At 41.0% G+C, this 14,448-nt stretch overlaps 1 protein-coding gene across 2 annotated transcripts in view; it reads right to left on the reverse strand.

Moving 5' to 3' along the window:
* Nucleotides 1-519: 519 nt before the first annotated feature.
* Nucleotides 520-14,448, reverse strand: part of LOC125237445 — a 44,594-nt gene continuing 30,665 nt past the window's right edge. For both annotated transcript variants that reach the window (XM_048144518.1, XM_048144519.1), the window contains exons 8-17: nucleotides 13,122-13,244; nucleotides 11,198-11,239; nucleotides 10,968-11,037; nucleotides 9,728-9,885; nucleotides 7,844-8,521; nucleotides 7,035-7,420; nucleotides 3,450-3,586; nucleotides 2,666-2,806; nucleotides 1,325-1,449; nucleotides 520-977 (exon numbers count right to left, since the gene is read on the reverse strand). In XM_048144518.1, coding sequence (XP_048000475.1) covers nucleotides 664-977; nucleotides 1,325-1,449; nucleotides 2,666-2,806; nucleotides 3,450-3,586; nucleotides 7,035-7,420; nucleotides 7,844-8,521; nucleotides 9,728-9,885; nucleotides 10,968-11,037; nucleotides 11,198-11,239; nucleotides 13,122-13,244 — 2,174 coding nt within the window. In that variant the 3' untranslated portion in view covers nucleotides 520-663. The remainder of the gene's footprint in view (nucleotides 978-1,324; nucleotides 1,450-2,665; nucleotides 2,807-3,449; nucleotides 3,587-7,034; nucleotides 7,421-7,843; nucleotides 8,522-9,727; nucleotides 9,886-10,967; nucleotides 11,038-11,197; nucleotides 11,240-13,121; nucleotides 13,245-14,448) is intronic.

Genomic DNA, 14,448 nt, shown 5'->3' on the forward strand with positions numbered 1-14,448 from the left:
AAAATTGGTGTCAAAGAGGGCTAGGGACAGGTTACACAGGTTTATATTGACGTCAATACGGCAACTGACGGACACCACTTTACGTTATAAAATTGTCATTACTCGCAAGGTTTTCAGCAACTCTAAATGTGAGTGTGTTTAGTAAAACGTCCCACTTTGTCGGTTACTAATAATGCGAGATTTACTTGTATCTTTATACGAATAAACTGAAGGGGCTTTATAGCAATCGACAAAGTGGGACGTTTTCCCGTACACACTCACACATTTTGTGTAATGTTGTATATGTGTTAGTGAAAGGTGTCATTAAAAGATTCAATGAATTCTCGTTCGTTTTAATGTTATCTCACGGAGCACGTCTCAATAAGGTACAGACGGACCGGCGAGTATTCGGCATCTCATTTTAATATATAAAATATAATCTGTCATAACAGCGATACGATTTCGGTAAACATAGTATACGAGCGCTTCCCGTAAAGAATATGATAAAATAAACTCGGGGAAAGAAAAACCGTCATCAAATAAAACAAATATGTTAATTTATTTTACAAATTCCTTCGTTATCATATTTCTCTCGTTAAAATATCCTCTCTTAATACAAAGATTTATCGTTCACATCACCAACGGAAAAGGAGTAATATAGAAAATCGCGGGTCAGATTGCACGTTAGTTGGCGTCGATGCACTCGGCGGGGTGGGCGGAGTGCGCGGGGTGCGGCGGCTTGGCGGGCGAGAAGCCGGGCGGCAGCGGGATGTTGCCGAGCGGCGGCGCCAGCGCGCCCCAGCCCAGCTTGCCCCAGCCCGGCGGCAGCTTGCTCGCCGGCGCCGGCGCCACCGCCAGCGAGTTGAAGCGCGCCCACAGCTCCTGCTGTCCCGCGCCCGAGGGCACCGGCGGCGGCTTGCCGAAGTTCACCGACGTCGACATGATGGCCGGGTCCATCTGGGTCCAGTCGGAGTACGACGCGCTCGTGTTGTTGAAACCTGCAACCACAAAAAGCGGTTGACGACCTTTCCTTCGTGTCTCGTACTTGCTAAAAAACTTGGAGTCTATTTTTAAACGCAATAATTCGAGCAGAGAAGCATACTTATACCGAAGGCCCCATCATACTTAAAAGGCCCGACTTACGCGTCCGAAGCCGGGCGCCTCATGCTTAAAAAGTCGGACGAAGCCGGGCATACGCGGTCCATATCCGGGCGCGATGCACGACTAGTAGGTACTTGTCGAGCGAAGCCCGGCGCACGCGGTTCAAAGCCGGGCGCCGGATGCGGCCACATACGGCCATGTTGTCCAACATTGGCCACACCGCGCAGTATACGAGACAACATACCTGTATGCATGGGGTGCTGCGGCTGCGCATGTTGGTGCTGGTGTTGGTGCTGGTGCTGGTGGTGGGCGGGCAGCGCGAAGCCGGGCGGCGGCAGGCGCGAGCGTCTCACCAACTCCATGTTATCGCTGCAACAATAACAACATATTTATACATATAGACCTTGGCTAATAACAACCTTCGGCACCAACTCCTCGGAGTCTTCAATGTCGCCCGCCGCGCGGGGCTTCGTTTCCTATCCTCCTATTTGTCATTCTGAATAAGAGTATTGTACTAAACTCACCCGCTTGTGTTCTGCATCATCTCGGTTTCCATTATTTCTGCCAGCGCCTTCTGTGTCTTTTTAAAAGAGTCATCATTAAGGTCACCCGCCGCGCGGGGCTTCGTTTCCCATCCTCACATTATTATTTCTGGATAACATTTATTATACTACTCACCCGCTTGTGTTCTGCATCATCTCGGTTTCCATCATTTCCGCCAGAGCGTTCTGCGTCTCCTTGAAGAGGTCGGAGACGAAGTCGCCCGCCGCGCGGGGCTTCGTTGACCACTCTTACATTACTACACTAAACTCACCCGCTTGTGTTCTGCATCATCTCGGTTTCCATCATTTCCGCCAGAGCCTTCTACGTCTCCTTGAAGAGGTCGGAGACAAAGTCGCCCGCCGCGCGGGGCTCCGTTGACCACCCTTACATTACTACACTAAACTTACCCGCTTGTGTTCTGCATCATCTCGGTTTCCATCATTTCCGCCAGAACCTTCTGCGTCCCCTAGAGGGCGTCGTCATATGTGTCGCCCGCCGCGCGGGGCTTCGTTTCCTATCCTCCTATTTGTCATTCTAAATAAGACTATTATACTAAACTCGCCCGCTTGTGTTCTGCATCATCTCGGTTTCCATTATTTCTGCCAGCGCCTTCTGTGTCTTTTTAAAGGGGTCATCATTAAGGTCACCCACCGCGCGGGGCTTCGTTTCCCATCCTCACATTATTATTTCTGGATAACATTTATTATACTACTCACCCCGCTTGTGTTCTGCATCATCTCGGTTTCCATCATTTCTGCCAGCGCCTTCTGTGTCTTTTGAAATGGGTCATCATTAAGGTCACCCGCGCCGCGCGGGGCTTCGTTTCCCATCCTCACATTTAGATTTATTATACAAAGACAAGATTTATTATACTACTCACCCGCTTGTGTTCTGCATCATTTCGGTTTCCATAATTTCTGCCAGCGCCTTCTGTGTCTTTTTAAATGGTCATCATTAAGGTCACCCGCACCGCGCGGGGCTTCGTTTCCCATCCTCACATTTCGATTTATTATACAAAGACAAGATTTATCATACTACTCACCCGCTTGTATTCTGCATCATCTCGGTTTCCATCATTTCCGCCAGAGCCTTCTGCGTCTCCTTGAAGGGATCAAAGTCCAGGTCGTCGTCTCCGTCCCCCGCCGCACGCGGGGCTTCGCTACCCATCCTCATGTTGTTCATTCTGATAACAAATATTATTTATTATATATTAAATATTATTTATTATTTAGGATGGGTGAGGATGTTGTTCATTCTGATAACAAATACACGATGTTAAATAAATATTTGTTTTGGTAAGAGAGCCGAGGGATGCTGGCCAGAAAGCACCTAAAGATCATTTTTTTTTTGGTCATTTTCGAAGGTTTCAGAAATTAACATAATTATCCTCCTTTCTTTCAATTTCTACTAGTATATGAATTGACCAGGCAAGAAACCATGGTCGCGTGATATACGATCTAACGTCAGGCAGGCAAAGCATGGTAGCGCGATAAATGATAAAATATCAGGCCGTCCCTATCGCACTATTTGTAAGTTCGATATACGGCTTGATGTTTTATCATTTATCGCGCGACCATGCTTGCCAGCCAGGCCGTCCATTTCGCACTATGTATTTCAGAATCAGAATCAGTCATTTATTTGCTAAAACATGGTACAAAAGGTCATGCATATTCAATTTATAGAGCTACATGTTTTGTCACAAAGACATGCAAATATTTATAAAATGTTGTGTGCATCGCATGCATACTTATATTTGTAAGTGCGATAGGGACGATAAAGTTTATTCAACTAGTGTGCTACGCCCGCAGTAGTCCATTAATAGTTACCTCTGTTTGTGTTCGTGCTCGAGCGCCATCTGTCGGGGGTGTTCGGGAGCGCGGGCCAGGAGCAGCCTCATCTGTTGTGTCTTGTAGAAATCGGTGAAGAATTTGTCCATGTTCTCCGCCAGGTAGCGCCCTTCGCTCTGCGGAGACACATCAAACTTTAAGAAACCTGAATTTTTAATGAGTTATGAAACTGAGTGTACGATCGCAACACGCAATTTTTTAACCCCCGACGCAAAAACGACGGGGTGTTATAAGTTTGACGTGTCTGTCTGTCTGTTTGTCTGTCTGTGTGTGTGTGTGTCTGTCTGTGACATCGTAGCTCCTGAACGGATGAACCGATTTATATTTAGTTTTTTTGTCTGAAAGCTGAGTTAGTTGGGAGTGTTCTTAGCCATGTTTCATGAAAATCGGTCTACTATGTCGCGGTCGGGGGTTTTTTCAAAATTTTAATTTTGTGGTTAGGTTATTGTGTAAGGAGTACTATTAATAACTGTGTGGTGACGGGTTAAGAATTTCACCACCCCCTTTCTTCCCGTGGGTGTCGTAGAAGGCGACTGTGGGATTGGGTTAAATTGTGGCGTAGGCGAGAGGCTGGCAACCTGTCACTGCAATGTCACAGTTTCGTTTTCTTTCAACCCCTTATTTGCCAAGAGTGGCACTGAAGCTTTAGTAGTTTCATGTGCTCTGCCTACCCCTTTATGGGATACAGGCGTGATTGTATGTATGTATGTATGTAGTACTATTAATAGTAGATAAGACTATATTTTGTACAATATTAAAATAGGTTGGTATTTCAAGATGGAATTCTATGCCTTCGGACGAAGACGAAGTCTACCTCAGATAACATAATACTAGAGAGCGGACAGGCCACCGGTGGACGTGTCGCAGATATTAGCTCTTTGAGCATACACTTGTCGTTGTGTGCGTGCGTGGTGACACGACTAGCTAGGGTGTCCTGCCGTTTCGCCAAAAAACGTTTCGTCAAATTTCATTTCCCAATAATCATATAGCAATAGTTTCATTTCCCAAAGTATTGTTTGGCAAAGGTATGTTTCGCAATGATTTTGTTTGGTCAAATTATCATTTGGCACACTTTTACTTAGTCAAATTTTATTTAGACAAAACTTTATTTCGCAAACGTTTTTAATGGCAAAACTTATATCCCAAAAACATGTTTGGTAAAAATTTCACATCGCAAATTTCGAAAATATTTAGGCATTTGAATTTTCATTTCTACGGGATTAATTTAATTTACCGAAGATTTTTTTTGCCAAATTTAACTTAAAATTGTCAAATAATGATAATTTCAGTTTTATTCCCAAGGCTTCAGTTGGACACGAAAAGTTTGCTCAACTTTATTTTTGTCAAATTAATATTACTGGACAAAATTATTTTGTCAACTATTTTTTTGTCAAAAAATGTTTCTACAAATTACACCATGCAAAACCACGTTTGACAATAAATATTACAAGGCATAAATGTAATGTAATAATTTTATTAGTATTGTAACAGAAAACGCGCGTGTGACAGGGTCAGTTTAGGTGCGACGACGAGCGAAGCGAGGAGGAGCGTGTTAGGTTGACAGTGAGCAAACCGGAAATGGCTTTTTAAAGTAATTAAAAATTAATAGAACATAATTGTCTTGAAAACATAAGGTTAAGGGATAAGAGGAAAAAAAGTACGACCTACACATTATTTCACACAAATCTTGGACACAAAGTATAAAATCAACAAACAAATTTCTAGTGCGCCATTTAATTACAATATATGGAAATGGAAATTTTGCTTAACAATACCTTTGACTAAATAATATTTGGTAAAATGAAATTTGACCAAGTAAATATTTTGGGAAACAAATACTTGCCAAAAAAAGTTTTGCTAAATGTCAATTTGCGATAAGTTGTTTTGCCAAACGTTTATTTGGGAAATGATAATTTGGGAATAATAGTTTGGGATGTGAAACTTTGGGAAACGTTTTTTGGCGAATCGTCAGTGTTTACTGACGAGCTAGCTAGTCGTTTGCATGTACACAGACATGGAAATGATGTACGTGTATTACGTAATAGCCCCATACGGGTGTCCATCTACAACTGAGGAGTGTCTTTTCAAAAGGGCTTATTTCCACTTTGAACTTTTTTTGGGAAATCGAGAAACATAATTCCACGGTATTGGTTTTGAAATTAATATTTAATTTGCAAAATTGTAATATTGTAAGTTGACGTTAATGCTATGATTACATCAAACGTAACATGTGTACCTAAATAAATATTTAATTACCATATGTTTTTGAGAATTAAGCACTTTTGATGCGAACTTTTGGGAATTAAGCCCTTTTGTTGTGGCCTTGTAGCGTAAATGTTATTATTTTAAAATAGTTTTATTTTATTTTCGGATTTTGTTATTAACGTTAGTTGATATGAATGTTGTTGTAATACATACATTGGTTTATTCACATAAATAATCATTACACATTTTTCAAAATGTGTTCTAAACTTTGATTATATCTTTTTTTTAAAAGATCAATGCGAGACTTTTTAAACTTTTATCTCAAAACAACGCGTAATTTTCTATAGGTACTAAGAAAAACTGCATTCATAGTTAAAAAAAAAGAAAAAATGGAAATAAGCCCTTTTGAAAAGACACTCCTCAACTGTGGGTTGACGAACTTGAATATTCAATACGAATCGCCCGGCTCTCCTTTCTTCCTATATCTGTGGATGTTATGCATTCTTTTTGAAATGCAAAATTTGGCATTCCATTACAAAAGGGTCCTCACGCCACAAGTGAAATAAGAATTTTCATCTGAAACTCACAGAAAATCGCCTTTATTGCAGATGGAGAATAAGGACCCTTCAGGTATGGCATGTCACTAACAATCACCTAATTAGGTTTTTTAATTTTGTAAGAGGTAGAGCATAGCGAATAATATTCCGTTTTGTGGTAGGGCACAGCACAGCGGATATCGTCTCGCTCGAATCTAGAGCAGAGCCCAACTGGGGAAGTACCTCCGCCTTACAGAAGACCGCAGCCAAATAGCACTAGACCCTACTCATAGTGTTGTGTTCCTGCCGGTGAGTAAGGCTGCCAGGGTGGCTAGCCGAATGGCACAATCGCTCACGAAACGCTCACGAAACGAAGCGCTAGTAGATATCTATCTCTATCGCGCTTACGTATTGGCGCGACAGAGCCAGCGGCGTATCGCTTTCGTTTGGCGTCGGAGAAATGCCATTCGGCTACGGGGCCAGAGCTCAACGAGGGTGCGGTGTGCTGGCGACGGGAGGACTTACGGAACTAATTGGTTCCGTCTATTGTCCTTTGTGTCGTCGGCAACCCGAACCCTCCTTAGAACTTGTACACTCGCTTTTTGCTGTGTACTTATACTTAAAACAGCAAAAGGGAGTGTACAAGTTTCTAATGGGGTGGCAACGCGCATGTGACACTCTTTGATTTGCAGGCGTCCATAGGTTACGGTGACCGCTTTCCATCAGGCGGCCGGTATGCTTGTTTGCCACCGACGTAGGGCCCGTATGCTTGTTTGCCACCGCCGTAGCACAAAAAAAAATTAGATAGAGATACAAAACTCACCGAAGACTGTGGAGCTTCAAAGCCGTTGGGCACAGGCCCCGCATGAGGATTGTGCATTACATAGTGCATGTTATTCTGCAAACTATTCTGCATACTGTTCTGTAGGCTATTCTGAAGGCTACTCTGCATGTTCTGAAGGCTATTCTGCATGCTATTTTGAAGGCTATTCATGTTCTGAAGGCTATTTTGCATGGTGTTTTGCAGACTGTTCTGGAGGCTATTCTGCATGGTGTTTTGCATACTGTTCTGGAGGCTATTGTGCATGGTGTTTTGCATGGAATTTTGCATGTTCTGCATGTTGTTTTGCATGTTGTTTTGTAGTGGCGACGCGTGTTCGACGCGCATGCCGAATGGAAGCATATTGGGATTTGGATGATAATTAGCACCTGAAATCAAACAATTAATTAAAAACTGAACTAGTATCGTTAACACATCGTAATAGACAGTGTACACGAGGAAATATGTTTAAGTCTTACGAAAGTTTTATAGCTAAAACGTAGATATTTTGGCTTTTTTTATTGGATCACTTTTACATTTACTACCAAAGCAGTAATCTCAGTGGACCGGCAAAAACATATATTTATAAAAACTTATTTAATAAAATCAGAGATATTATTTCAATTGTAGTGTTTCAATTGTAGGTTCCTAATCTTTTGTTTGCATGTGACATTCTGACTAAATTTATAGTTATATTTTTGTATTTATTTCGAAAACAAATATTTTGTTTTATTTCGCGCGACCGAGGCAAACTAACGATCTTTGATCACCAACACATATAGGTTAATTTAACTTTTATAAAAATGTCTTACCTAATAATTCACTATTGGAGTCGAGTCCTATATTCCCCTGCAAATAATGCTTGGGCTCCATATGTTGCCTAGCCAACATCTCATTCTGTCTCATCAGCATCTCGCTCCGACTGCGTTCCCTAAGCAAGAGCTCCTTCTCCATCAGACCTTGGCTAATTTGACTATGCCTATCATTACTTATATAACTCATAGCGTCTCTGTCTATAAGCCCGTACCCATTTAGTGGCTTCATTGGATTTATCATATGGTTATCGACTAAGCCGGCGAGCATTTCTCTCTGTTTGTGAAGCATCATTTCATTATTGACATCGTTTAGTAGGTTGTGTGTGTCGTCTTCTAATAAGCTATGATCGCTGCTGTGGAGTAGATCGTGGTTTTCTAAAAGGCTGTGTCGGTCTGATTCTAGCTCGTCTAAGTCATTGGTTAGATAGTTTTGTGAGTCGTTCTCGAAGACGGAGCTCTGTGTGATGCTAGGTTGGGGTTCGGGGTCAGTATCTTGGGTTTGAATACTATGTTTTTTGTTTTTCTGGTCGGATTTGCTCTTCTTCGGCTGGCCGTTTGTGCTGTCTTTGTGGGTCCGGTTCGTTTTGGAGTCGCTGAGGTCTTTGCTTTTCGTTTGAGCGGGTTGCATTTGTGTGGGACTGGAAGATTCTGATGTGCCGTTTTCTTGTGACTTAACTGAAATTAAATTATTATTATTAGCCTGTACCTCATGTTAATATTTTTTTATAAACCCTAAAGTTGGCAAATAAAAAATAAAATGGGTAATTTTAACATCAGCATAAAAACTTTCAATTCAAATCTAAAATGCCAAGTTTAGGGTTAAATTATATTAAATAGTCTTTAGGCATTACTTCGGGTTATTCCCGTTTTCTCAATAGAATTTACAGTTTTTCTTCGTATTTGTATTTTAATTGTATTTCTTACAGCTTTACCTGGAACAAATGGTAAATACCCCTTTGGCTATTAGTATAAAAGAAAAAATCCTAAGCAGTCTAAGCACAGAAGAGAAATAAAATCATTTCCATTTACTATAAACATACATACATACATACATACATACATACATATAATCACGCTTGTATCCCATAAAGGGGTAGGCAGAACACATGAAACTACTAAAGCTTCAGTGCCACTCTTGGCAAATAAGGGAAAGAAAACGAAACTGTGACATTGCAGTGACAGGTTGCCAGCGCCTACGCCACAATTTAACCCATATCCCATAGTCGCCTTCTACAACACCCACGGGAAGAAAGGGGGTGGTGAAATTCTTAACCCGTCACCACACAGGCTATAAACATTTATACCTAAATGTCGCAATAAGACCATCTGATTCAAACATTTTTAAATCTGGGGAACAACAACCGGCATTTGGGTCTCTCTTTGCGTTTCTATCAATACTACTCGTACTTTGACGACAATTATAGGCCCCACCCCATGGAAAGCGATGCTTGGGGAAACGAACAAAAGATAGTAGCTACTGTGTAAATAACGAACCTAACCTAACCACAAAATTAAAATAAATAAAAAACCCCCGACCGCGACATAGTAGACCGATTTTCATGAAACATGGCTAAGAACACTCCCGACTAACTCAGCTTTTAGACAAAAAAAACTAAATCTAAATCGGTTCATCCGTTCGGGAGCTACGATGCCACAGACAGACACACACACAGACAAACAGACACGTCAAACTTATAACACCCTGTCGTTTTTGCGTCGGGGGTTAAAAAGAGAGAGCGACGAACTATAACTCGCTTGCGCTACCACCGCGTCTCTTTTATTTACACAGGATCGACTTTTTGTAAGTTTTTATCGCCGTTGCGAGTAAGCTACTCGCTTCTAGTAGGACCAGTGCACCCCTTGTTGTGGTAAGTTACTCACCCTGAGCTTGTGGTTTGGGACTGGACTGTTTGCCGACGGGGCTTTCCGAGGGGGGAGAGGAGCCGAGGCTGGGCCACGCCTCCTTGCCGTTTCCGTTCACCCCGTTACTATTGCTCGCTTCTATACCATTGCTACCGTTTACCGATTCTTTCTTTGATCTGGAAGTAAATAACATGGGTTACATTTGAGTTTTTGACGCAGCGTCACATGAAGAATAAGAAATCAGTTTCCCCAAACATATCGACGCGGAATCGACGCTAGCCGACCGATAATATTTATTATACATACATACATATTATAGGACATTCTTACACAGATTGACTGAGTCCCACGGTAAGCTCAAGAAGGCTTGTGTTGTGGGTACTCAGACAACGATATAATTATATAATATATAAATACTTATATACATAGGAAACATCCATGACTTAGGACATCACACAAATAAATGCCCTTACTGGGATTCGAACCCAGGACCGCGGCTCAGCAGGCAGGGTCACTACCGACTGAGCCAGATCGGTCGTCAGATGAATAAGAAATCAGTTTCCCCAAACATATCGACGCGGAATCGACGCTAGCGGACCAAAAATCACTCGTTCGTATGAATACGCTTGTGCGTCGTCGTCGCTGAACGCATGCGTGCGCATGTTCATATTTAAGAGCGATTTTTGGTTGACGAAAGCTGATTCTGCATCGATATGATATGTTTGGGGAGACCCTAAGTCGATAAGAGATCGATTAACCCGTCTAATCTTACTATTATTATCGACAAAATGTTATTAGAGGTAGAACTACCCTCTGTAGGTCAATTGTCAGTTGCGTCTAAGGGTGATATGTAATGGAGCACTCCACGAGAATGTCGCTTACGACATGCTTTTGGCTTGTATGGCAGCTATTTCAATCAAATCCGTAAAGCTCGAGAAAACACTGCCGATTTGTTAACCGAGTCATGAAAGGCTGTCAGACATATCTTCGCTTTCTTAGCGTCTTCAGAAGTATTATAATTAGAAGAATTGCATGTCGTAAGCGACATTCTTCTGAAATGCCGCAATGCATAAAATTAAAATGATTAAGGGCAATTTGTAATGAATCCTTATACACGTCAGGTGCCGTACCTTAGTGTCTATTTAATACAAAAAGTGTGGAAAATTTTATAAAGTTTTGGGTTAGTAGGGCTTTTTGCCTCTTACTAGTTGTAGATGAGAAATAGTGTAAATTCATATTAAATTGAAACAGTACTTACTTAGATGAACTGACTACGTTTATATTTGACGATGTGACCACTGTTGTCGGTATAAAGTTCGATGGATTACCTGAAAAAAAAAAAAGGTTTTTTTTTTAAATCGATACATTATCTAGAATATAAAATACACTTTTAATTTATGTAGCAAACTATGATTGGCCAATACAAGTAGCCTTAAAGAAGGACTATGTTATAAATTATATAATTATAAATATGTATTAGATTCTCACCTTCTTTCGAACCATTCTTTTCTGCATTCGTACTAGAGTTACCTATAACAAGAAAAATATTATTATTGTACAATTCGCTATAGTATTTCCCATTGGTTTCCAAATGATGTTCTTATTTCGCCGAAAATTTCAGTGGGCGGAGGCGTGGAAGGTACAGTTAGTACGCATTAACACATTCACTGCCAGACAAAAAATGGTGCACTACTCGCCAGTGGCGGCTAGTGAAAATTTCTGCTAGGCAACACTGAGCATAAAGAAACCTACCTTAACATTAAGGTAATTTACTAGTAATCAATTTTAGGCAAGCCGGTGGGAATCGGCTTATATGGACCAGCCGCTGATGCTACCCACCCACTTGTATGGCGCACCCGTTCAGCGAGTTCTCCGACATCTGAGCAAAGTTCACGAAAGCCCACAAGGCGGGTTCTTGGTTGCGAAAGTGTTAAATTTGCAGTAAAATCATCATCCGCAACTGGCCACGCCTACGCTCGTAACCATGAACCAATCGTATCGTTCCTATTTCGAAAGTCAATTTGAGTGACCATTTTATGGCATAATTTCTAATTTTTATTTGTTACGCCTGCGAAATAGTATTTTATGCAACTGGTGGTTAAAAGAGGTCAAAAAAGGTGAGTGACGTGGGTAACAATTTGAGGCGAAGCCGAAAATTGTTAATAAAGACGCCACGAGCATTTTTTGACTCAGTTAAACACCGTTGCATACAATACTTTTTCTACGACCAAGCACTTACTTTGAAAGAAAATTATAAATTCAACAAATACCTACTTTCAGTCATCTTAGTTATCTAGTGGACTACCTACCATTTTGAATATGCAGTTTGAGTGCAAACATGAAAATAAAACTGTCTATGGTATGGTTCTCTGAAGCCTGGCCACTAAGACGAATCGAGCCGCGTCGAATCGAGTTCTCATACATTTGAATGCGATTCGACGCGTCGCCAATGAACGCAGCAGAAAACGAACGAGACTCGAATCTGCGAATGCCAGGCTTTATCTGACATTCTCAGGTTGGCAACAATGTATTTCATACAATATTTTAATTTTCTACGATGAAGTGATTGGTTTGTTAAGTTGGTAGCAATGTATTACAGAGCTTTAACAGCTATAACGTGCTACTGCTACAAAATGTTTTCAGGGTATAGACTAGATAGACTTGTCCTGACATCTTTTATGTAGGGTTTTAAAGTTATATGCACAACCTTTTAACTCACGAATAACAGTACGGGAGTAGAAAAAATAATGTTTTTACTGCATTCTTAACGGTAAAAAACTATAACTACTCGTTTATTAATATAATATTCGAGATGATAGTTATATGATGAGATGGAGAGATGACATTTGCCAACAGGTTGGCGAGATCTGGGTACGTAACCGAATGGCACAAACGCTCACGAAACGCTCGTAGATATCTATCTCTATCGCTCGTGCTTATTGGCGAGACAGAGCCCGACTACCTTTCGCGGCTTTTCGTTTGGATGCAGATGGCAATGGACCAACAGGCGTGAAGGAACGGAGAGGCCTATGTCTGAAGACGGGCGCTTTAAAGGCTGATATAGATAGATCGTATCGCTGATCGCTGCTATAGATAGAAAGCGCTGGTGGCCTAGCGGTAAGAGCGTGTAACTTTGAATCCAGAGGTCGCGGATTCGATCCACGGCTCATACCAATGAGATTTTCGGAACTTATTTGCGAAATGTCATTTGATACTTGCCAGTCACTTTTCAGTGAAGGAAAACATCGTGACGAAACCGGACTAATTCCAATAAAGCCTAGTTACCCTTTGGGTTGGAAGGTCAAATGGCAGTCGCTTTCGTAAAACTAGTGTCTACGCCAAATTTTTGGATTAGTTGTCAATGCTAACGGGATAACGCAAGGAGAAGGAGATAGATAGATCCTATTCGAACCTGCGCTATGCTTTTCGTCGGGTTTATTTCCTTGTTGGAGTAACTGGTTGTGCAGCTTGCGCTCATAAACTTGATGCAAGCCAGCGTGCATTTCCTCCTTAGTGAACGACGCCTTAGGATCACCTGGAAATAAAATAAATGTTCAATTATCCACACTTAACGGGAAAGTATGTGTGTCTGTTTGTTCCTCCGTCTTTCACGGCAAAACGGAGCGACGAATTGACGTGATTTTTTAAGTGGAGATAGTTGAAGGGATGAAGAGTGACGTAGGCTACTTTTTGTTTCTTTCCAACCCCCCACTTCCCTAAAATGGGGGGTTGAAATTTGTATGGAGTACTCCACAATTTTCGAATTTTTGACGCACACGAATTTTAAGAGTTTTCGAACTCTGAGCAAAGCTCTGTCGCTCAATAACTTATGATATACACAATTACACATGCAGAGTCGGTTTCGAAGTGAACGCAACTGCGAATAATTACTTAGGCACCATGTATAATTATCTGGAACAGGTTTGGCTTTCTCTCGAGCACGACTAGTTTTGCCTAGACGCCTTACTCACTGGACAAGTTACATATACACCGTGTAACATAAGGAATCTGAAACGTTTTAACCACGCATTTCGGAGACCAAAATAAATTTTTTAATTGTTTTTTTACTTAAAAATATATGTTACTCATAAAACTGCTACAGCCACTTGAAATTAATTTCATCGTTCTTTTTTCTAAAGCCACAACACAGCTTACAACTTTTTGTTACAAAGTGTCACGTTACTTTTTTATCAATAAGAATAGTTAGATTAAGTATACCAAAAACGGCATCACCGTCAGGCATTTTCTAGTAAGACTAAGACTGCAATGTCACAATTTCGATTTCTTTCAACCCCTTTTTGCCATGAGTGGCACTGAAACTTGAGTAGTTCATGTGCCCTGCCTATCCCTTTATGGGATACAGGCGTGATTATATGTATGTATAAAAAGGAGTTGTTTATTTTTTAAATCTGAAACTAGACAAAATAAATCCTGAAATGCAATCAGGAATATGCTGTTAAAATGATTCAGTTTCCTCATGTAACACTGTGTATATTATTACTTATTGTGGGTTATTCAACGTCAACCTTAGTCACTGGACAAGTTGTGTTCAACGTCAGGTCAAGGGACGTAAATTGTGTTGCTTAACTTCAAAACTGGGTAAATCCATTCTGCTATAAGGTTGATTATATTTCAGATCATATTATATTTTTTATATATTCAACCTTAAAGCAGAATGGATTTACCCAGGTTTGAAGTTAAGCGACACAATTGTACTTGATGATAAGGTTGTATAGTTC

The sequence above is a fragment of the Leguminivora glycinivorella genome, chromosome 21 (assembly GCF_023078275.1).
Source record: "Leguminivora glycinivorella isolate SPB_JAAS2020 chromosome 21, LegGlyc_1.1, whole genome shotgun sequence".
Taxonomy (NCBI): domain Eukaryota; kingdom Metazoa; phylum Arthropoda; class Insecta; order Lepidoptera; family Tortricidae; genus Leguminivora; species Leguminivora glycinivorella.